Genomic DNA, 23,796 nt, shown 5'->3' on the forward strand with positions numbered 1-23,796 from the left:
AATCCTACTTGCCAAAGACTTTTCATGGCCTCTCCTGACTCTCCTAATTCCCTTCTTTAGTTCTTTACTGCCTTTATATTTTTCCTTTTTCTTCTTGACTAAAATCATCATCTCTCTGGACATCCAGGGTTCTCATGTCTTCCCATCCCTGTCCTTCCTTCTAACAGGAACATATTTATCCTGTACTCTGTGAAACGTCCTCCACATGTCTGATGTGGGCTTGCCAGAGAAAAGGTGTTCCCAATTAATGCTTTGTAGTCCCCACCTAATACCTTCATAATTGGCCCTACTCCAATTTAAAACTCTCCCACAAGGACCATATCTATCCTTATCTCTAGCTCTCCTGAAAGTTAAGGATTGTGGTCACTGTTACCTACCTGTTCACCCATTGAAAGGTCAGTCACTTGGCCAGGCTCATTGCCCAAGGGTCCAGTACAGCCCCTCCTGTAGTGGAACCGTCCACATATTGATTTAAAAAACCTTCCTGAGTACACTTAACAAATTCTGCCCCACCTAAACCCCTTACACTGAGAAGGTCCCAGTTTACATTGGGAGAGTTGAAATCCCCCCATGACTCTGATATTTTTACACATTTCCTTAATCTGGTCACATACCTGTTCCTCAGTGACCAGTTGGCTATTAGGGAGTCTGTAGTACAATCCCATCAGTGTGATTGCACCCTTCTTATTCCTGAGTTCCACCCAAATGGACTCAGCGTCTGACCCCTCCATTATGTCTCCTCTGAGTACAGCTGTGGTATTGTCCCTGATTAGTAGTGCAACTCTCCCACCTCTTTTACCTCCACCTCTACCTTTTCTAAAACTTCAAAAACCTAGTACATTAATCACCCATTCCTGCCTCTCTCTCAGCCAAGTTTCAGTAATGGCTACAATATCGTAGTTCCATGTACTGATCCATGCTCTAAGTTCATTACTTTTACCCCTAATACTCCTAGCATTAAAATATACACACTTCAAGCTATCCAACCCATCATGCCTGTTATTTCGATTTTGCTTTTCAATACATTTGCTGACATCTACCTTCTCATCCAAACCTTGCCTTACCTGGGGCTCCAGTTCCCAGCCCCCTGCACAATTCGTTTAAACTCACCTGAGTAGCATCAGCAAACCTCGTGGCCAGGATATTGGTTCCCTTCCAGTTCAGTTTCAACCCATCCCTTTTGTACAGGTCACCCTTTCCCAGAAAAGGTTCCAGTGATCCAAGAACTTGTAATCCTGTCACTATCACCCCATTCCTAGCTGCACTAGCCCGTCGTACAGGAATAATCTGGAGATTATGATCTTGGAGCCATTCTCTTCAACCTCCTTCCTAACTCTCTATACTCACTGCGTAGAATCTTTTCTTCTTGTCTGCCTATGTCATTGGTGCCAATGTGCGCCACGGCATCTGGCTGTACCCCCTCCCCCTTGAGAATATCTTGCAGCCGTTCCTGGCATCTGAGAGGTAGCACAATATCCCGGTGTCTCTTCTGCAGCCACCAAATCTCCTTTCTGTCCCCTAACTATCCTGTATAACTACTGCACTGCCTAGATTTACTCTTCCCTGTGGCCTCAGAGCCAGCCACAGTGGCACCAGTCTGGCTGATGCTACTGTGCTCTGATAGGTCATTCTCACCCCCCCTCCCCCCCACAGTATCCAAAGGGGTATACCTGTTGCTGAGGGGAACGGTCACAGGGAACCCTGCACTGACTTCTTAATCTCCTTACCTCTCCTGGTGGTCACCCATCCACTGTCCGAAGCCTGTACTCTGGGTGTGACCACCTCTTCAAAACTCTCATCTATGACACCTTCAACCTCCTGACTGCTTTAAGATGTACTAAAATTCGTGCACCCTTCAATTTTCTCCATTTTCAGAACAGTAATGTATAATTCAGCTGTCCAGTGTCATCAGTCTTTTACATAATGAATCTTACTATCTTTTTCACTTTTTTAATATGTAAGATGCAAAGACTGGTAACGTAGCGGTTAGTGCAATGCTATTGCAGCTTGGGGTGTCGGAGTTGAATTCCAGCATCATCTATAAGGAGTGTGTACATCCTCCTGTGGAATGTGTGGATTTCCTCTGTGTGCTCAGGTTTCCTCCCACAATCCAAAGGCGTACCAGTTTGTAAGTCATTGTAAATTGTCCTGTGATTAGGTTAGGGTTAAATTGAGCTTGTTGGGCAGCACAACTTGAAGGTCTGGAAGGCCTATTCTACAGTGTATCTCAGTAAATAAATAATTTTACGGGATAGAAGCACGCCATTCTGCCAAACTGGTCCATGGCACTATTTTTGGAAATAATGGGAGGAGATACGGTAGTAATGTTTAAAAGGCATTTAGATAGACACATGAACAGGCAGGGAATGGATGAGTATATACCATATGTCGCACAGTTTAAATTGACTCTGTAGCTGGCACAAACATTGTGTGCTGAAGACCCTGTTCCTGTTCTGTCTCCTTTTAACAAGAAGCAAAGCCAATCCAATCTGGCTAATTACTGCCCCTTAAATCAGTTCTCAATCACTAAAGTGATAGATAGAATGGTTCAAGAAGTTGGCTTACCTCCATCACTTTGAGGACATTTAAGGATGGACAACAAATGCTGGTCCTAAATAAACAAAGATTTCAATGCTCTGAGGTTACTTTTTCACGAATCTCCCTGAGCATAAAGGACTAACTTGCACCCATACTGCTGCTGCGTGTCCTGACTGTATCAAAGTGTGGAGACCGTAAAAGCAATGTTGTTTTGTTTCGAATTCTATGTATAGGCAGTCCCCAGCTTAGGCAAAGATTCAATTCCTAAGAACTGTCAGTAGACCAATTTTCCCCAAGTCAGAAAGGAACAATTGCAAAGAGAGTTTATTAGCAAAAATATATATTTTTATTGTCTTTGCCTGTATAGTTACAGTGGTACAGAATCAGAATGTCTTACATCAAGTAGCTAATTTCAATGGCCTTAAAGAATCGATGGATGTTCCATTGTTTGATAAAATATTTTACAAGGATCAATTGAAGTCCTTGTTTAGTCTTATCCCAAACCAAATATCTTAAGTCGCCTCCTTCTGTAATTGGGCAGGTGCATTCTTGTGATCTGTTTATTACTGTGTGGAGGTTGAATGAAGCCTGGTTATCTTTTGAATTAATTTGCTGCTAACCCTAACCCATAACTTCTGGAAGATGTTTGCATGTCTGTGACTAACTTTCCTGTCTTGAAAAATGCTTTAAATATTTATTGGAGAATTTGCATAGTGTCAAATTTCCATAAGAGGAGAAAACCTGCAGATGCTGAAAATCAAGCACCACGCACAAAATGCTGGAGGAACTCAGCTGGCCAGGCAGCATCTATAAAAAAGTGTAAACAGTCAATGTTTCAGGCTGAGACCCTTCATCAGAATGTCGACTGTTTACTCTTTTCCACAGATGCTGCCTGGCCTGCTGAGTTCCTCCAGCATTATAGTGTGTGTTGGTCAAAGGTTTTCCATAACCACTGCATATGTTACTTTGATTAACTTTTCTTTTAACTCTTTTCCTTTGGATTATTGCAGAATTTTCGCGGAGTAACATGTGCTCGCATCGAGCTTTGAAAGCACTGAGGGCAAAAGTGGATCTGGACCACTTCTGTGGGTTTGTAAACATGCTGAATCCTCGAGCTCGGCGCAGCAGTGGGAGACGACCCAGTGAAGACCTGGATGAGAAAGGTACACAAAGTTCAGCTCATCACAGCCAGAACTACTTTGAAAATGCAGTTGTCCAACAGTTTTAGAAATGGTGAATATCCTGAGGTATTTTGAACCACAAAAATAAATCACAAAATTGTCATAAAACGGCACAATAATGAGGGGCATTTTAATGGTGAGGGTGTAGATTTATGGGAAGGAAGAGGCTTCTGTCCAGCTCCATGTGAGTCTTCAAGTATTGTCTGACTTTACACACCCTGTTTCTTTTAGTCTTAAGTTATTGTTTAGCTTTCCTTGAAGGTTAACCTCCACAGGACCTCGAGAAATTCCAAAGTTCTTCATAACCAAGCATATTATCTTAAAATTTAGTCATAGTTGCAAGGAAAGAAATATTACAGCCAGTTTACGGATGTGATATCCAGATCAGATTTTAGCTGAGCAATTAATGTTAGGCCATTCATAGGAAATTTTGTTCTTTAATTAGAGTATTGTTCTACAAAACTCTGACTCGACTACATTGGGGATGTTAACTTTTTTTTTGCTGAAGTTTCTGGAACCTAGAGCTAGATCCTCTGACCTTGGATTGAGTTGCTACTGGATGAACCTTGACTGATACCATTAAATGCCTTCAAGCTCAGCTCTGAGCTGCTATACTTTTCAGGTACTCAAAAGTACTCTGGGTAAAGCGTTTATGGGAATGAGAACTGATGTGAATGTTTTCAAGGATAAACAAGATAGCTATGGGAAGGATAGATATTGAAGAACATATTGATTTAAAAAGTCATGGACTAGATTTGGAGAAGGCTCTTGTGGAACGGAAGTCTGTTGGCTCATGTCTACAGTAAATTCTGTATTGGGTCATTGATTATATATTGGTTTAACATTGTAATTTGTGAGATTTATAAAATTTCCAAAAGCTTTAATGTCACATAAATTAGTTGAGTTTCCTAATCATGAGATTATAATCTTACAGTTTCTTCAGTGCTTTCATTGAATGCAATTGATGTGATCTTTTGAAAGTCAGGGCTACAGCTAAACAATTGATTCGTGTGTTATGGTTATGACTCATGAGCTGAGAGAACATATGAGCCACAGATACAATTTTAGGTCCTCTCCGAGACAGAACAAAAGCCAGTCTGTTCTTGTTAAGTGTACTACTACATTAATCTGTGCTTCCCTTTGATCACTTAAAATCTGCTCAAGTCTTGTTATTATGTTAAATGCACTCCTTTGTGTCAGCGTAACTCAGGGACACCACTCCTCTCTCAGTCAGGCCAAGGATTCAAGACCTGTTCCAAAAAAGCTGCACTGTCAGAGGCACTTCATTTGAATGATATGTTGAACTCAGATCTTATCAGTCTTTTGAAAAGGATATTAAGATCCTATGGATTATTTAAAGATCAGAATGTACCCTTGCTATCTAGGCATTACTTCTGTCCTTCTCCAAAATTCCCAACACAGTTGCTGTGTGTTGATTGATTGTTGAGTTTTGCTAAATTGCAGTAATAACTAGAAACACTTCATTGCTTGGAAAGCACTTATGAAAGTTTTGCAGTCTTAAAAGGCACAATTTAAATGTTTACCTACCTTGTTGAACTCTTAAAAATGATCTGACCTGCTGGTACATTTTGGTGCCACAAAATATTTTCACCCAAGCTGTGCTTTCACCCTGTGGTCCTCCCATCACTGATGATGGAATGCAAATACAGGTGTTTTCTGGTTGTCTTGTTCATTTGTTCAAATTTGCTACAACTGCGAGGCCACTTCTGATCTATCTAAACATGAGATTCTGTAGGTGCTGCAAAATCCTGAGCAGCACACACAAAATGCTAGGGGAACGCAGCAGGTCAGACAGCATCTGTGGAGGGGAACAAAGAGTCAACGTTGCAGGCAGAGACCCTTCATCATGACTGGAAGGAGAGGGGACTGAAGCTAGAACAAAAAGGAATGGGGAGGGTCAGGGAAGAGTACAAGCTGGTTGGTGATGGTTTGAGACTAGGTGAAGGGGAAGGTTTGTGGGTAGGGGAAGATTTAATGATGTAAGAGGCTGGGAAAGGTGTAAGGACAGTTGTAGCATTTAAAACCATAAGACGCAAGAGCAGATTTTGGCCATTCAGCCCATCAAGAATGCTCTACTGTTCTATCATGGCTGATATATTTTCCCCTCAACCCCATTCTCCTTCCTTCTCCTTGTAGTCATTGAAACTTATTAATCAAGAACTTATCACCCTCTACTTTAAAAATGCCCATTAATTTGGCCCCCACAGCCATCCGTGGCAATGAATTCCACAGATTCACCACCCTCCGGCTAAAGAAGTTCCTCCTCATCTGTTCTAAAGAGACCTCCTTCTCTTCTGAGTCTGTGCCCTTTGGTCCTAGACTCCCCTACTATCAGAAACATCCTCTCCACATACTCCATCCTATCTAGGGTTTTCATTATTTAGAAGGTTTCAGTGCGATTCCACCTGATTCTTTTAAACTCCATTGAGTACAGACCCAGAGCCATCGAATGCTCCTCAAAGCTTATGCTTTCATTCTGGGATCATTCTTGACCACTTCTGGACCCCTTCAATGCCAGTATATCCTTCCTAAGATACGGGGCCAAAAACTACTCAATGTTCTGAATGTGGTGTGATACTTACAGGGTAAAGTGCCGTGAGGCAGGTCAGTGGGGAGGGATAAGTGTGTGAGGGAGTGGAGTGGAGAGTGGGGAGGTGGAGAAGGGAACGCTATGCTTAACAGTAGATTTTGTTATAGATAGCAGAAATTGCAGAGAATGGTGTGCTGAATACAGAGGCTCATGGGGTAGTTGGAACTTCATTTCTGTCACATTGCAAAGAGCTTGTCACAAATAACAGAAATATAAGAATATGTGTGGTTTCTATCTAAGCCAAGTAATCCTTCACCTCTTAAACATCCTGTCACAATTTGTAATTGCAGTATTACAGCTAGTCACAGATTGAGGGGCTTATTAGCTCCCAGATTTGCGATTTGGAGGTCAGTCATGTAAAGTAACTCTGGTTGCTCTTAACTGCACAATGTCATGATGCCTCACCACTGCCACCATCACCTCAAGGGCACATAAATGCTGTTCTTGCTAATAGTATTCATATCCCAAAAATAATTTAAAAACAAGTTTCAAACTTCTCGATGAAAACAATCAACATCTTCATGCAGCATGACTCAGGAGGCATTCAGGCATGAGCCGACAAGTGGCAGTAACACTCGTGCCACGCAAGTATTGACCATCTACAAGAGTCAGACTACCTGCCATTCATGTTCCAAGACATTATCATCCGTAAGCCCCACTTTATCAAAATCCTTATTTTAAAAATAAGATTTTCTAATATGTATGTGATTATTTTGCAGAAGAGTTTGAATCCTCGTCTGGTTCTGTACAAGGCAGCACAGAGTCATTTGAGTTGGTAACAGATGAGCCCGTGTCTGATTCTGCAGTCAAAAGAACTTTTGAAGGTAAAGACAAATCTTAATAATGCTCATTTTCTGCCAACATTTGCAATCAAAAAATTTCTAAGCACACAAACGAGCAATTGGAAGGACAAGGACATTACAAATACAATACAAATACTTTATTGTCACCAAACAATTGATACTAGAGCGTACAATCATCACAGTGATAATTGTTTCTGCGCTTCGCGCTCTCTGAAGTACAAATCAAAGTAAATATGATAAAAAATTTAAATTATAAATCATAATTAGAAAATAGAAAAGGGAAAGTACGGTAGTGCAAGTCAGGTCCAGATATTTGGAAGGTACGGCCCAGATCTGGATCAGGATCATTATGTCCTGGAGGCACAATTACTTTGCTTCCATATTTAACATATTGTCATGCCTTCATGGTCTTTGGTTAAAAATCCTGAAATCTCTCCATTGGTGTGGACTGTAGTGATTTAGGAAGGTGGCTGATAACCACTTAATCTAGCATTTGTCACTGAGCGATAAATAGTGCCCATCTGTACCAGTGATCATCCCCACCCAAGCAAGAATAAAGTTTTAAAGAAACTTGATCTGGATACAAAGTTCAAAGAAAATTTATTGTTAGAGTATATATATGTCACCATATTCAGCCCTGAGATTTGTTTTCTTGTGGGCATACTCAGTAAATCCAATATCCATAATAGAATCAATGAAAGACTGCACCCTACAGGGTGAATGGCCAGTGTGCACAAGACAAAAAATATATAAATACAAAAGAGAAAACAAGAAATGATAATATTAAGTAAATTAGCAATAAATATCGAGAACATGAGATGAAAAGTCCTTGGAAATAAGTCCACAGGTTGTGGGAACAGTTTTGTGATGATGGAACAACTGAAGTTTAGTGAAGTTATCCCCTCTGGTTCAAGAGCCTGTTGATTGAGAGGTAATAATTGTTCATGAACCTGGTGCTGAGAGTCCCAAGGTTCTTGTACTACCTCCCTGATAGAATCAGCGAGAATAGTGTGTGACCTGGGTTGTGAGGGTCCCTGATGGTGGATGCTGCTTTCCTGTGTTATGATACCAGCCCCCTCCTTTGCGAGAATCGCAAGAGCCCTAGTGAAGGGTGGGGGGGGGGGGGTCAATGACCCAAGAGGGAGGGAGACGTGCTGAAGACCACGTTCCCCCGGGAAGCAGAATAAAGCGACTCTGACTATTGTCTCATGAAGACCACGTGTAAAGCCCTCGGGCAAAGTGGGCTGGTTGAGAGAGAGATTGACACCGGCGATCCTGTGAGGAAGTATAAAGGAGGGTCTGGGGGGGACGACCCCTTCAGACGCACCAAGGAGACACGATAGCGATCCAGTCGTAGCGGGAAGCCATTTTGAAGGAAGCCACGTGCGTTAGATTCCGAATCGGGAGTCTGTGGCTGGAATCACGGACAATCGCTTTTAACTAACAACAGGAAAGCCTGCTCTCCTGATTCCACCGCTTTGCTTCGTAAGGACCCGGGCAAGTGTTCCTTTTCTCACCAATCTCTCTCTCTCTCTCTCCAACACGGGAAACTCAGCAGTTCCCAGAAGGCTGAAGCCTGTCGACTTTTGGAATGACTGTTATCTTTTTCCAAATGGACAAGATATTATCCCCTAGACAACGATAGAGCTTATTTCTGATTGATCATTACTATACCGGCACTTTAGATTGAATATTGACGACTTATGGTATCTGAATGTTTGTATTAACCTTCCTTTTGTGCCCCTTTATAAATAAAAACGGTTTAAAAATGGTACCATCAGACTTCAGTGGACCTCTCTATCTTTGTTGGTAAGTGATCCAGTTACGGGATACGTAACACCTGTGACACTGTGGCTGTCTTCTAGTTGGGGAACACGTAGTTGCCTTAACGTGGAATTATTAAACCCCTCTATCAGCTTCAGTTTGCAATCTTCCTCCCAAATTATCCCTTTGATGAAGATTTTAATGAGTTATCCTAATGGCTCCCTGTCAGATTTTGTTCTTTCCCTCATGAAGATCTGTGTGTTGTTTCATTTTGTGAAAAGGCATGGAATGTCTACAAGTTGTTGAATGTGTCAAATGCAGAAAGGCCCATGGCATAAAAGGCCAGCAGCAATGTTAAAGATGAATCTGAATAAAACTCGGGAAACCAACTTCTTATAGTTACAACAGTTTATTGCGCACCCTTCTGCAGGAGCTTGAGACCCAGTTGTCAGAGGGAAGGCACGTAAGTACTGCCACTATCCGACAAGTGGGCCCACTCTCTCTGGTTACAGCCGTATATTTATACATAGTAAGCCCCATGCATTACTGTTGCAAGATGTCATTTGAACTGGTACGCCCACCAAGTCTGTTGGTGAGAAGCTTAGTTACAGATAAGAGAGTCCGCTAGATCAAGGCTTAATTACAGATGAATGTGCTGTCCAGTCCTTATCAGTTATTCCCTTTGCTAGGCCCTGACTTAATTACAGATGGATGTTCATTCCTGTCCTTATTGGTAAGTCATCCTCCCCTACTCAAATGAAGGTACAATGTACAATGTTATCAAACTCTGTGTCTCTCTGCAAACCAGGGGAGAACTGGTATAAGCCGGTTTTAGCTAACTGCTGAAGACAGTTTACTTCAGTTCAAAAATTCCTATTCAGTCCCAATTATTCTCTTAGCCAGAGGTTACATAGATTCAAAATGATTTTTTTATATCCTCAATTCCTCAGCAATAGATTACTCCTGTTATTCATAAATGCTGTCCCAAAATGAGAGGAGAATATTGTAGTGAGATTAATAATAATGTAATTTTCTAGCCTCGACGACTGAGCAGGATTGGATTCCTCTGGAGCTGTGCTTTGGAATCCCACTCTTCGTTTCAGAACTGAACAGAAGAGTTTGTCAGAAAATTGCTGCTCATGGATTGTGTGGGAAGGAGAGGTAATTTTTTTCTCTATTTTATTTCTTTATCTCACATTGAATGACACGGTACAAACAGAAGCAGTTGTGCATGTCCTGGCTCTTAATGGGTTCAGCCCTTTCCTTGCATTATATTTCTGTTTATGGGAGTTTAACTGTGCAAATTGACTTCCACATTTCTGACAATTGGTTGAGATTGCATCTCTGAAATATTGCATGGACTGCAGGCAAAGTCTGTGATGGTGTCCTGTGTCTGTGAAAGGCATCATTGAAATGCAGGACTTGTTTTCCTCCTTGTCTCCTCAGCTGCAGGGAGGAGAATCTCATATTTCTTCATTTCCATCAAATGTGGTACAATTCTATAAGTGCATTATTTCAGGTTCTTTGTTTCTTGCATGCACGTGCCCACAAATGCACTCTCACATTTAAGATGTAATATCTACACAGTAATTCTCAAAAGTGTAAAATGCCACTTTTTAGAGACTTTTGTAGGAAGAGGCATTCTATGCTTGCCTAGATGTAACACTGTTGAACATCCCCCAGGGAGAATAAGAGAATTGTGTTCAGGGAATTCAATACCAGGGTCACCCAGGACTTCAGCCTTTGGAAGTGTACCATAGGAAATTAAGGCTTTGGCAACGTCAACACAAATGAAGTACAGGTAGTCCCCGAGTTACGAACGTCCAACTCATGGACAACTCGTACTTAAGAACCAAGGAAGGAGAACGCCGTCCACCATTTTAAGTCGTTGCCGTTGACACTGTTTTGAGTGTCTAACTTTGTATTTGGCTTAAATTTTTCTTAGCAAGATTCACCCTGACCCCCCCCCCCCCCATTTCGATCGGCTGGTGGCAAAGTGAGATCACTGGGCCGAGCTGGAGAATGGAGGTTCCTAAGTTCGATCCAGTGACAGACCGCTCCTGTGCTGGGCTGATGTTGAGCTAGCAACTCAATCTCGTAAAAAAAAAACACTGCCACCTCCAGTTTAAATTCCCACGTGGAATATTGTGGAGGATCAAATACCCAAGGCAAGCACAGCCCCCACTTGTCCCATTTAACCTGTCTCAGTGCGTTGGACCTTCGGACCCGGGGAATTAAAAGTGCGGTGGTCCTTAGGACCCAGCGGACCTCGGGAGCCAGCGGAGGTCAGGACCCGCCGCCCGCAGTGATTCTGTTCCATTGATGGGAAGCGATTGCGATTGAAAATAAAGTGGAAATAATAAAGCGTTTGGAAAGAGGTGAAATGCCATTGGTCATTGGAAAAGCGTTAAGCTACAGTCGGTCAACGATCGGAACAATTTTAAAGGATAAAGTGAGAATAATGGAGCATGTGAAAGGCTCTGCCCCGATGAAAGCTACAATTATTATTAAGCAACGCAGTGGTTTTAATTATTGAAATACATACGTTTTTTAAGTGTTTTATATGCATAGAAAGGTAAAATATATACTAAGACAAACGTTTGACTAACTGACGCTAAATAATACCAGATGTACTTGTTCCGACTTACGTACAAATCCGACTTAAAGACGGACTCAGGAGCAGAACTCGTTCGTAACCTGGGGACTGCCTGTACTACTTCTCACCATATGTGCTGAATACAATCTTATCATAACGAACATTCTCTTCAGCCAGCAAAAAATCAAATTCAAGTCAATTTGGCGACATCTCATTGACTATATCATTGTTTAAGCTAAGGATCACTGTGATGTGAATATCACAAGGGCCATGATTGGTAGAAACGATTGCTAAAGAGATTCATAAGAAGCAGACCATACCACGATTAAAACTCAAGAGCCTGCTTGACACTGTCATGAAAGAGCACTTTCAGGCCTCGATTGGGGAAAGCCTCCAAATTCAGAAGATTCCAAAGAACTTTGTGGTCTGCTTAAATTAAATCCACTACTCTTAATACCTGCAAAAACATGCTTGGGTACATGTCCAGAAAACATCAGGGATTGGTTTAATGATAACTGTGGAAATAGAAGAACTTATCTCCAAGAAAAGGAAAGCCTTTTGTGCCTGGCAGAATAATATTGTCAGCAAAGCCAAAAGAGGAGCTTGCCCCAGATTCAAGGCAAACATCCCACGCAGAGTGTGGGAGCTAAAGAGCATTTGCTGGACTGTGCCCTGGAAATCCAGTGACTGGCAGACTCCGGTGACATGAAAGGCTTCTTCAGTGGCACCAAAGCAGTCTATGGTCCAGGTTACAGCAAATTCAAACCCTTGAGTTCAAAGAACTGGAAAAACTTGTTAAAGGATTGGAAGGACATCAATGATTAATGGAGAGTGCACTTTCAAGAACTTCTTTACCATGGCAGCTCTGTTGAGCTAGAGGTTACTAACCAAATTCTCCAGAGACCTGTGAGAAAAGTCATGGGGGAACCTCCCAGTATGAAAAAGGTCCATGATGCCATCAGGTGTCTGAAAAGCAACAAAACTGCTGGTCCTGACAGGATCCCAGCAGAGTTCGTCAAGGAAAGTGTACCAGCACATCTACACCACACACAAATTCTCCTGAAGGTCTTGGAAAAGGAACTAATCTCAGGCTCAGGGATGCTCCAATAGTGACCATATTCAAGAAGGGAGACAAGGCTGATTGTGGCAATTGCGGAGGCATCTCCCCCCTGTCAACAGCAGGTAGGGTGCTTGTATGTATCCTTGTCAACCCTTCCACATTCCCTGAATCACAGTTCGGTTTCCATACATGTAGCAGTACCACTGAAATTACCGTAGATTCCGGACTACAGAGCGCACCTGATTAAAAGCCGCTGGCTCTAATTTTAGAAATAAAATCAATTTTTTAATTGTAAAGGCCGCACCGGATTTTCGGCCGCAGGTGTCCCACGTTGTAATATGAGATATTTACACAGAAAGATATTACACGTGAGGATTTTTTTAACTTTTAATTAAATCCATATGGTAACAAAAACAAATACATATTGCAAATGCTTTTTTTCGAACCGTGCCCGTAACGCGGCTACTTTTAAATATACGTTGCGTATACTTCTTTACTGAACAACATTCCAATATCTCCTAACGACTGGTAAAAAATATATATACTGTAGCCTACCAGGAAAAGTTATTGATCACCTTTAACTTAAAAGCAGCGTTCGCTCAGATCCAAAGCCGCTCGCGTAATGCGCTCCCTCCCTCCGTCCCGTTTCATCGCAAACCGGCATTTTCCCACAAGACACCGCGAAACCGGGTGTGACGTCATAGCATCCCGCGATGTAGTACAGAAAACAAATATAGTTAAAACTCTTCTAACTTTAACTAGAAAATGAATTACTAAGCGAAAATATTATAAACTAAGTAACTGCCATAAGGCAGCACAATGCTTCGAGTGTTTTCCATGTTGATGAGGGTGAGTACAAATGACTGATTTACAATAATTTAATTGTGAAAGTGCACTTGATTTATCGTACAATTTCATTGGACCTCTGTGAACTACTCATCAATTTTATTGGTCTACTGTTATGAGGCAAAATGTTTACGAGGCGGCATGAAAAAAATCATGTATTAGCCGCTCCGGATTAAAGGCCGCAAAGTTCAAAGCTGTTCAAAATGTGGGAAAAAAGTAGCGGCTTAAAATCCGGAATCTACGGTACCTTCACAGCACACCAATTACAGAAAAAATGTTGAGAACAAAGACATTTGATACAGTAGACTGCCAAGCTTTGGCATATGCTATTAAGACATGGCTGTCCTGACCTGTACCTACTAATTCTGAGGCTACTTCATGATGGTATGTCAGCCACATAGCAGCGCTGAATCAGAGCTCTTCATTGTTAAGATAGGAGTTAAATGGGGCAGCATCATTGTTCCTTCCCTATTTGCCAATTTTATTGCTGCCATCCTTCATCTTATTGGCCATGACCTGCCACAGAGAATCCTAGTTGTGTATAGGATGGACAACAGGCTTTTCGATCTCAACTGGTTCACGGCCAAGAACAAGGCCAGCACCACTGCATTCATGGAATTTTAGTATATGGATGATAACCATCACAGCACACTCTGAAGACCTCTAATGTATCCTGAATGCCTTTGCTAAGGCATATAGGGTCCTGGGTCTTGTCTTGAATATAGACATAGGTCATATGTCAGCCGTGACCCAACCAGCCGTCCGTAAAAGCTGACGATATCACCCTAGAAAATGTAGACCACTTTCCCTATCTTGGGCATTCTCTCATCGAAACCAGGTATGAACTCTGACATTAACTAACACCCAAGTAGTGCTGATGGAGTCTGTGCAAGATTACGGAAAAGTCTTTGAAGACTGCGACCTACAGCTGCAAACAAAACCTTTGAGTTGTAGTTCCTGCTTACTGTATGGAACTGAATCATGGACCACCTGTAATGTAGTAGGCATCTGAAAGCCCTGGAACAATAACACCAAAGATCCCGCGGAAAGATTTTGAGGATCAGCTGGAAGGGCAGCTGCATTAACACTAAAGAAGGCCAACGTGAAAAGCATCTCCACCACGATAAAACAATGCCAACTCTGATGGATAGGTTATGTCATCCAGATGCATTACTCACGTCTCACAAACAGATCCTTTACTTCCAGTTGAAGGAAGGTCAGTGTGCCCCTGGTGGGCAAAAAAAAATGCTTCAAAGATGACATCAAAATCAGCTTGATGAAATACACCGTTACATCTAAAAATTGGGAAGATATTGCACTGTATTTTTTTTTAGAGATACAGCATGGAATAGGCCCTTCCGACCCAATGTGCCACACCACCCAATAATCCACCTATTCAAATCTAGCCTAGTCATGGGACAATTTAACATGACAAATTAACCCACCAAACCGGTACGTCTTTGGACTGGGGAGGAAGCCCTTGCACTCACGGGAAGGATGTAGAAACTACTTCCAGGCAGCACTGGAATTGAACTCTGAACTCCGATACCCCAAGCTGTAAAAGTATTGTGCTAACCGCTGTGCTACACCTGGAGGAAATCTGTTCAAGAGGGAGCTGTGCTACAGGAGAACAAGCTGCAGCTGTGAAAGGAGAAACTGAACAACCAGAAAACCCAGCCACCACTTGCTCTTCCCCACACTGCACTGGAATACTTGGATCCCAGATTGGACCCACCAATAAACCAGTCTGAAGAGAACATCATACTGGACTCGAGTGATCACACTACTATTATTTCTCAAAACTCATGCTTGCATAAAGTTAATCCTATCACATTGGTTGTTTGTCAGGTTATGAACAGAATTATTCAATCGTAATCTAAATGTATACCTGCCACTTATTGGGTGTACTTCAGATTCACTTATTTTACATTTATTTATCATTCATACATCGAAATACAGTGAAATGTACCATTTGCATTAACAACCAACATAATGTAACAATGTTCTGGGACAGCCCACAAGTGTCAGCACACGTTCCCACAATGTTCAGCAAAGCAACATAAGCAACAGCAACACATTATAAACGCAACAAAATAACAGCAAATAAGCCCCTTTTCGTTCTGTGTCTCTCACTCACTCTCTCACCCACGTATCATGGGGCTTTGAGCTCTGGTTGCACATGGACCCCCAACCCCAGGACTCACTACCGAGAGGATGGGGATTTCCTGGCCCTTGCTCCTCCTGCTGATGTAGACCTTCAATCCCGGGACTTCCCAACATGTAGGTTTCTCCACCGTCGTCCATTGAGCCTGTCAACTTTGGTCGTTGACCATATGGGTCGCTGTTCTTTATCTCAGTGCCTTCTGACCTGACATTTGTTCACAGGGATCACTGACTATCTACCATGGAGTGCAGACTCCAGGTTCTGCCTTTGACTCTTCATTTATTGGCCCTTACTTCTAACTCCCCACATCCCTGCCCTTAATTCTCCAACATTGCCCCAAAAATCATCCCTATGAACTTAAAATAAGAAGCAAGTTTGAGTCACAGCCTTAAAGGACATTGCAGCTTGAAATTCTCTTTACCATTAAACAAAAGACAGGAAACCCAATAACCCTTTCAATCTAGTATGAGCCAATAAATTAAGCTGTGGTGTTGTGCTGAGAGGGTGCATGAGAAGGAGATAGTGGGATACCCCTAATGTTGAAATATTAATCAATACTGGGGTAATGTGCTCAAAGCTTAACCCAAAGTTAAATGTAAATTGTTGTTAAGGGTCAGTTGAAATACTTAGACAGCATTATTGGTTCTAGAATTACAGACCATTAGGCCTCCGGGTGACCCATGTTACTGTTTTACAATGGTTTTAAATGTTATTACTTGGTACTCGCTTACCTTTGGACAAGTTGCTGCAGATAGAGGATTTAGATGATGCAAATCTGACATTCTTGGATGAGTTAAAGCAGTTCAATTTGTAAGGATAGCTCAAACTATCAAAAGTGGGGGGGGGGTGCAGAGTTGCAGCTGTTGCTTATGGAGTACAGGGCTTGGATTAAGTTTACAGTTTATAATATAATTCTGGTATCTATTTGATGTGTTGGCAGAGTTTAAAACCTGTAAAAGCATTTAAAAATTCCCCATTCTAGCTGCCTGCTCCAAATTGTTCATTAATCTTCCATAACAATTTAGACCCTTTGTCCTTACAAACGGAAGTCGGTGCTCTAAGTAGACATATTTGCTCTATTTATCTTGCCTGTGCAGATTCTTAGTATACTGTGTTGTCATTGTATCTTGGTATGTGACAAAAATAAACTAATAATGATTATCATTTTTCCACAGCCTTCAGAAACTCTTGCATTCCAGTAGGAAATTATCCCTGCAAGTCCTCAGCTTTGTACAGTCATTCCAGGTATAAATTTAGTGCTTGCATTCAAACGTTTACAGAGCTGTTTGATATTTTTTTAACACATGTTATTGGGATATGGAGAAGAATTAGACAGAACTCTATTTCCTTTGAGATATGGTTTCAAATCCAGACTGAAAATCTACTCTTGGCTATAACAATAACAAGTTTTGGATTTGGCAAACTAAGTTCACCCATTGAGACACAAGAGACTGCAAGTGCTGCAGTCTGGAGTAGCAAACAATCTGCTGGAAAAACTCTGCTGATTGAGTAAGAGGGCAAGTATCCTTCCTGTAGGAGAAAAGGAGTTGTTGACATTTGTGTTGATGTAGGATTTTGACCGGTAATGTCAACAATTCTTTTCATTGCACAGATTCTCTTCTAGCCACTGAGTTTCTCCAGAAGTTTGTTACTCCAAATTACCATTAAACTAGTTCATACTGGAATTAAACTAGTCAATGTTGGATTCATAGCTGGAATGGCTGTGGGGAGATAATGCATAAGTTTTTAATTGAAATGGGACCCAAAATGTGGAATGGAGTGTGTTGGGAGCTAACAGTGATGCAACTGGCCTGGGAGTATGATATTGACCAATTGTCTCAGCATTAACTTCCAGCACCTCAATGCCTATCAAATCAATTGTGCAGACGTTTCAAAATTGCTTTGAAACAAGTCATTTGGCCGAACTTTAAACATTGTACTGTTTGTGCTCTACACTGGCTGTCTCCCCTCACCATTTTGACAATAGTCTTTTCCTCTACATGTTTTTCTCCAGCTCCTTCTTAAAAGTAGGAGTGAGATGTGCATTCTTTCTGCCTCCCCTCTCCCCTCACCCCCACCTCCAAAGCAAACAAACTCCTGAACCAAACTCAGTGTAAATTTCACAAAAGGCGCAGATGAGGTAGATAAGGAATCATAGAATATAATGGGTGTACCTGTGATGTGGTATTTCTGTGAAATGTTCCACATAACTGCTGTTGTTGTGTGTTTAGGAAACTGGTGACTCAGATGGGACAACTTTATTTCCTCAGACATCGTCCATTGATGTGGGAGTTCCTCTTCCAGCCAAGAACCTGATCTTCAGAGATGGTGTTCTATCTGAATGGGTTAGCCGGTCACCCTTACCTGTACATATTGCAAGGTTGAACAAGGACCAAACTAATTAAACACATTTCCATAGTTGTACTGTACATCTTAATAAGCAAGTGTCAGATGATAGTGCTGTTTCTTTCAATTCTTCCATACTTGTTTTTTCCTCTCTCCTTCCTTTTTCTCTTCCCAGCTATTCTGTTTATTTTCTCAGGTTCTTTCTACCTTTCAAACTTTCCCTTCTCTTTTCCTCTCTCTGCCTCTTAATCTACCTCAATGTTCCCAGTCTACTGCAGTTGTTCTTTCTGCTTCCCCTCTCTTCTATCTCCTTCTCAGTCCCAAGGGCAGCCAAGTTCTAAATGCTGATCCAAATAGATGTGGTTATTTAGCACCTTAATAATGTTTTAAAAGTAAACTATGGCTCTTAATGATTTAATTTTCTTGTACAAAATGGTGGAAATATAATTTCTGATAAAACAACCAGATTGGTGTTCAAAGGTCAAAGTAAATTTATTATCAAAGTACATATGTCACTATATACAACCCTGAGATTCATTTTCTTGTGGGCATACTCAATAAATCCAATAACCATAATAGAATCAATGAAAGATTGCACCAACTGGGCATACAACCATATGCAAAAGACAACAAACTGAGCAAGTGCAAAAAGTAAGTGGGGGGAAAAAGAAATAATAATAATAAAGCAATGAATATCGAGAAGATGAGATGAAAGGTCCTTGAAAGTGAGTCCATGGGTTGTGGGAGCAATTCAGTGATGGGGCAAGTAAAGTTCTCTCACTTGGTTCAAGAACCTAATGTTTGAGGAGTAATAACTTTTCCTGAATTTGGTGGTAGTGAGTCCTGAGGCTCCTGTACCACCTTCTTGATGGTGTCAGTGAAAAGAGGGTATGACTCAGACTGTGATACAGCCAGTCAGTACACACTCCACCACACATCTGTAGAAGTTTGTCAAAGTTTTAGATGACATGCTGCATCTTCGCAAACTTCTAAGGAAATAGCAGCGCTATCGTGGTTCTTTGTAATTGCACTTACGTGCTGTGCCCAGGATAGGTCCTCTGAAATGATAATACCAATGAATTTAAAGTTGCTGACCCACTCCACTTCTGATCTTCCAATGAGGTCTGGCTCATTGAAGTCAATCATCAGCTCCTTGGTCTTCAAATCACAAACAAGAGAAAATCTTCAGATGCTGAAAATGTGAGCAACACACACAAATAGTGGAGGAACTCAGCAGGCCAGGCAGCATCTATAGAAAAAAGGATAGTTGACGTTTAGGGCCAAAACCCTGCTGAAGGGTTTTGGTTTGATACGTCGACTGTACCTTTTTCCATAGATGCTGCCTGGCCTGCTGAGTTCCTCCAGCATGTGTGTGTAGCTTCTTGGTCTTGCTGACATTGAGTAAGAGTTTGTTGTGGCACCACTCAGCCAGATTTTCAACCTCCCTCCTGTATGCTGATTCCTCTCCACCATAGGTTTGGCCTACGACAGTGGTGTTGTGTCATCAGCAAACTTAAATATGGCCTTGGGACTGTGCATTTGTACTGATTGTGATTCTGGAGGAGATGTTGCCGATCTGAGATTGGTGTCTGCAAGTGAAGTTGAGGATCCAGTTGCACAAGGAGGTTTTGAGACTTAAGGTCTTGAAGCTTACTCATTAGTTTTGAGGGGAAGATTGCATTGAATGCCAGGCTGTAGTTGATAAAAAGCATCCTGGCTGTTCAGATGTTGCAGGGTTGAGTTAGGAGCCAGTGAAATGACATCTGTTGTGGACCTTTTGTGCTGATAGGCAAAATGGAATGGCTTACTTGGCATTTCCACTTGAAACTGTTTGGGAAAAATACATACAACCTTTTCTTTCAACTATTGTTTGCAATTGCAAGTTATAGGGGCTAACAGTGATTGTATGGCACAGAGCAGCTCCAGACAATGGTGATCACAATCTCACTTCCACTGATATGGTCAAATAGAGAATCAATTTTCTTGTTTCACTGTGACCCAGTGGACTATCTGGATCAACATTTAATAGCCCAGTTGTAGGCCCAGCTGGCTGGGAACCCATTGTAGATGTTGGCCATTGTAGTAATATATTCCCATTGGCTGTATATGAAATAGTGATATAGAATTTAAGTTGTTTGTCCTCTATACTGCTGATTGGAAAGTGCTTGGTAGTACACCTCAAATCCATAATCCTGCTGAAGACTTCATGCACCAGTTCTAATTTTTTTTTGCTCTCATCCATGACGAAGATTGGTCCCCAGCAATGCCAAGCTACAAAATGTCACTGAAAACCAGAAATACTTTTCTATTTTCAGCAAGTTCAATTAAGAAAGGATGGTAGGTTTGATTTGGTGTGCAGGTTTTGCAACAAGTAGTTTTGTTAATGGATCCTGTACAATAGTATTGAAACCAGTATCAAATCCTGTAGTGAAATCAATGGCAAAGTTTCAATTAAATTGAATATACTTTATAATATTTCTATTTAATGCAAGTCTTCTCTTTTTGGCAGAAACAGTAAATATTGCTTTTTCAACCATCAATTCATGATGCCTTCAACATCAGTACAGTTGAATTATGTATGTATTTCTGACACCAAATGGGGCCATTTGACCCATTGAGTCTGTGCCAGTTCTAAGTGCCCTTCCTGCTTAATAATTTTTGAGAATTTTTAATATCTACTACTGAAACTGATTGACACTTGTCTTAAATTTATCAGAGGTTGTTTCATTTTTGAAAGCTAGGAATGGTTTAGGATATAAGGTGGCCAATAAAGGTTTGCTTGCATTCCGCAAAATTTGACTTACACAGAAGGGATCCTTTCTTTTTTAAACTCCATTGCAAAGCAGTTTATCCATGGTCAGATTCACCTGCTACTTAAAGTTAATTTCATTCTTTTTGAAGGATCTGATCCAAATCTTTGGAAAATCAATTATCCAAATTGGACAATTCACTCAGTCTCAGTTACAACAAATGGCAACTACACCAGGACATTTGCCTTGGCACTATCTTTCCCACTTTTTGGGGACCAGCAATGTTGTGCACGAGATTCTGGATGCTGTCGTATTAGTAACAAACCTGTTAATTCTCATATTCACTTTGTGTTCATGTCTTTTGTAGTTCATCTGCTATTTAAGTACTACCAGTCACAAGTAGCCTTGACTTTATTTTTATTTCATTCAGCCTGTGGATGCCCAAGTAATCATCTTAGCAATAAGAGAAATATGAGAAACTGTGAAAATGTACATATTAATGTAGACATCAAGTGTGTGTGTGTGTGTCTTCATTGACTCTAGTGATCTGTAATGGCAGGCAATGATCATGTAGCTTTCTTACTTTTCTGTAGACCTGTCTTGTTTTGCAAAAGAAAAAGTTAAATTCTTCTTGTATTCCAAGTACTTCAGTTGGAAGTGTTTTGAATGGTGAGGCTGTCGATTCACGGTAAAGAAAAGTGCTTTTGGAGGTTGAGGCACCATGGTAGCATAGTGGTTAGTGCCACGATATTACAGCTCGGCATCAGAGTCCGGAGTTCAATTCTGACATCATCTGTAAAGCGTCTATATGTTCTCCCCCTGGAAAATGTGGGTTTTCTCCGGTTTCTACCTATGGTCTAAAGAAGTACCAGTTAGTAGGTTAATTGGTCATTGTATCTACTTCCCTCGCAGTGCGTTGCATGCAGGAAGTTAAACACCACCTCAAAAATGATCACCCAAGCCGGAAGCTTCTTTAGGGTTTTTAATAAAGAGAACTTTGTGGAACTGCAGAAAATTAAGATTCAGTACAGAATCATTGCACACCTGAATATACTAATATTATCGATTATTCTCATTATCAGCATTAAGCAAGGTGATCCACACTTACAACATTCTATAGCTATGCTGTGGACTAGAGCAAACTTGTGGTGCAAAAATAGTTTAATAGCGATGAACAATAAACATAATACTACCTTCAAAGTACATCTACTAAATGTTTAGCAATATTAAGAAAGCTTAAGACTCACAGATATTACTGTTTCAAGGGCAAATAAAGAGTGGTTGGAGATGAATTCTTCCTACCATGTTTGCTCCAATCCTAATTATCCCACATGGGAAATTGATGTTTAAAAAAAAGTTAACGAACAGGAAGTGAAGTTCATACATAATGAACTGCATACAAAATGAACAGCACCTCTAGAGGCAGAACATTGTAAATCATCCTATGATTCGTTGGGTTAAATCAAGGGTAACTGAATGGTGCAGCTCTAAGGGTTGGAAAGGCCTGTTCTCAAAATAAATAAATAAATTCTGATATTATCTTGGGAGAATGTAGCTAATAAATGTTAATGAGATTTGATAATCGGCTTAAGTTTCATGTCTGCTAATGCTCCACAAAACTCAGCTGATAAGTATCTTTCATGGTACAAGTTATGCCTGGTTCCACTTCTCATTGCTTTCAGATCTTTACAGTCACTTAAGCACTGACCAAGAGTGAATCCATTAGTTCAGATACAAAGGTCTTCAAACCAAATTGCCTTTTTTCTGGTATTCATTTCATTTACATTCTATCTTTGTTGACACAGAATTTATTTCAAAATCATTAATCCTTGAATCAGGTTTGCATCAGAGTCAGATTTACTATCTCTGACGTCATTGATGTGAAGTTTGGTGTTCTGAATGGTGAGGGGCTTTTGTGATGGATGCCACCCCCTTGAAGCACCTTGAAGATGCCCTTGATGTTAGAACAATTAGGAAATGTTAAAATCTGCATTAGTTCCATTCATATTTTGAATCCTTTCTCCTTCAAACTCTCAGGAATCTATATTGGGGGTGTTGGGTGATGGGAATTGCGAATGTTCATCTGATGGTATCTCCTTGGACCTTGCTCAGAAGAACTTTATGTTTATGAGAAGGTTTCTCAAATTCTCATAAAATGAAGGCTACATATTTCCTTATATCTGGCACTGGGAATTACAGCTGTGAGCTGAGGCTGAGGTCTCCTATGATGTTTATAGGTACAGTATTCCATAAGGCCTGCTGCAAACTTTCCGCAATAGTTGTTAGGACCTTTTGGCACTAGCTCTTCCATTTTTTTTCATAGTAACAAGTCGAGGTTAATTATCCCCTGAAATTTGTTCTGACATCCGATTGGATCAAGTGCTTCTTAACATCACTTTTTGAAAAATCTGTCTTTAAATATAAGACTATGTCCCAAGGCTATAAAATATGAAATAAACCTTTTATTTTCCTTTTAATGTACTGCAAACTTAGATGAAATCTTACTGTAAGTTTTAAAAATTCTAAGCAATGCTACAATTGTTTGTGTAATCAGTCCTTGTAATTTATAAACCATAATCAAATTGTGTTTATTTTCACTTGTTTTTAATTGTAGTTTTCAGTTTAAATTTGAACATCTATTATATGCTACATAATAGTCACTTAACACATGCCAGGGAGATGAGGATAATACAGATGCAGCTTCAATAATGAATGGGGGTGGCAGTGAGAATAAAGATATAGCATAGTGACGAGTTAGAAAGTTGGCACTACAGAAATAATTGGGAATAGCAAGACTTAAATTCACAGTTGATAACTCGGATTGTTTGACTGCGAAAAAATGGAATTAGGAATCCAGTTCCTCATTTATTTTATTCCCATCTAATTTACTGGTGAATTGGCTGCCCAAGCACTGATATCAAGCAATACTTGTTTATCAACGTAATGCTCAGTCAGGCCAAACCCTGGATTGTATAGAGACTAGTGTTGATTCTAGTCCTGTGTGAGTGAAGCTTTAAACTGAAGCTCCTTCTTCTTCAATTGTTCAGTGGTACTGTAGGAAGAGCTGGGGAATGACAACTGGTGTTTCGGGAAATATTTATCTGTCAAGATCAAAAAAAAATTGGAATTACGAAATG

At 40.8% G+C, this 23,796-nt stretch overlaps 1 protein-coding gene across 2 annotated transcripts in view; it reads left to right on the plus strand.

Annotated features, from left to right (window-relative positions):
* fam91a1 (family with sequence similarity 91 member A1) overlaps nucleotides 1–22,241 on the plus strand; it is an 80,012-nt gene extending 57,771 nt beyond the window's left edge. Inside the window, exons 20-24 of one of the 2 annotated variants that reach the window (XM_073050472.1) lie at nucleotides 3,549–3,701; nucleotides 7,050–7,154; nucleotides 9,935–10,058; nucleotides 16,739–16,808; nucleotides 17,834–22,241. In XM_073050472.1, the coding sequence (XP_072906573.1) occupies nucleotides 3,549–3,701; nucleotides 7,050–7,154; nucleotides 9,935–10,058; nucleotides 16,739–16,808; nucleotides 17,834–17,968 (587 nt within the window). In that variant the 3' untranslated portion in view covers nucleotides 17,969–22,241. Of the gene's footprint in view, nucleotides 1–3,548; nucleotides 3,702–7,049; nucleotides 7,155–9,934; nucleotides 10,059–16,738; nucleotides 16,809–17,794 lie in introns of both variants that reach the window. The other variant, XM_073050464.1, reaches the window with a different exon arrangement.
* The last annotated feature ends 1,555 nt before the right edge of the window (nucleotides 22,242–23,796 follow it).

The sequence above is a fragment of the Hemitrygon akajei genome, chromosome 1, assembly GCF_048418815.1.
Source record: "Hemitrygon akajei chromosome 1, sHemAka1.3, whole genome shotgun sequence".
Taxonomy (NCBI): Eukaryota; Metazoa; Chordata; class Chondrichthyes; order Myliobatiformes; family Dasyatidae; genus Hemitrygon; species Hemitrygon akajei.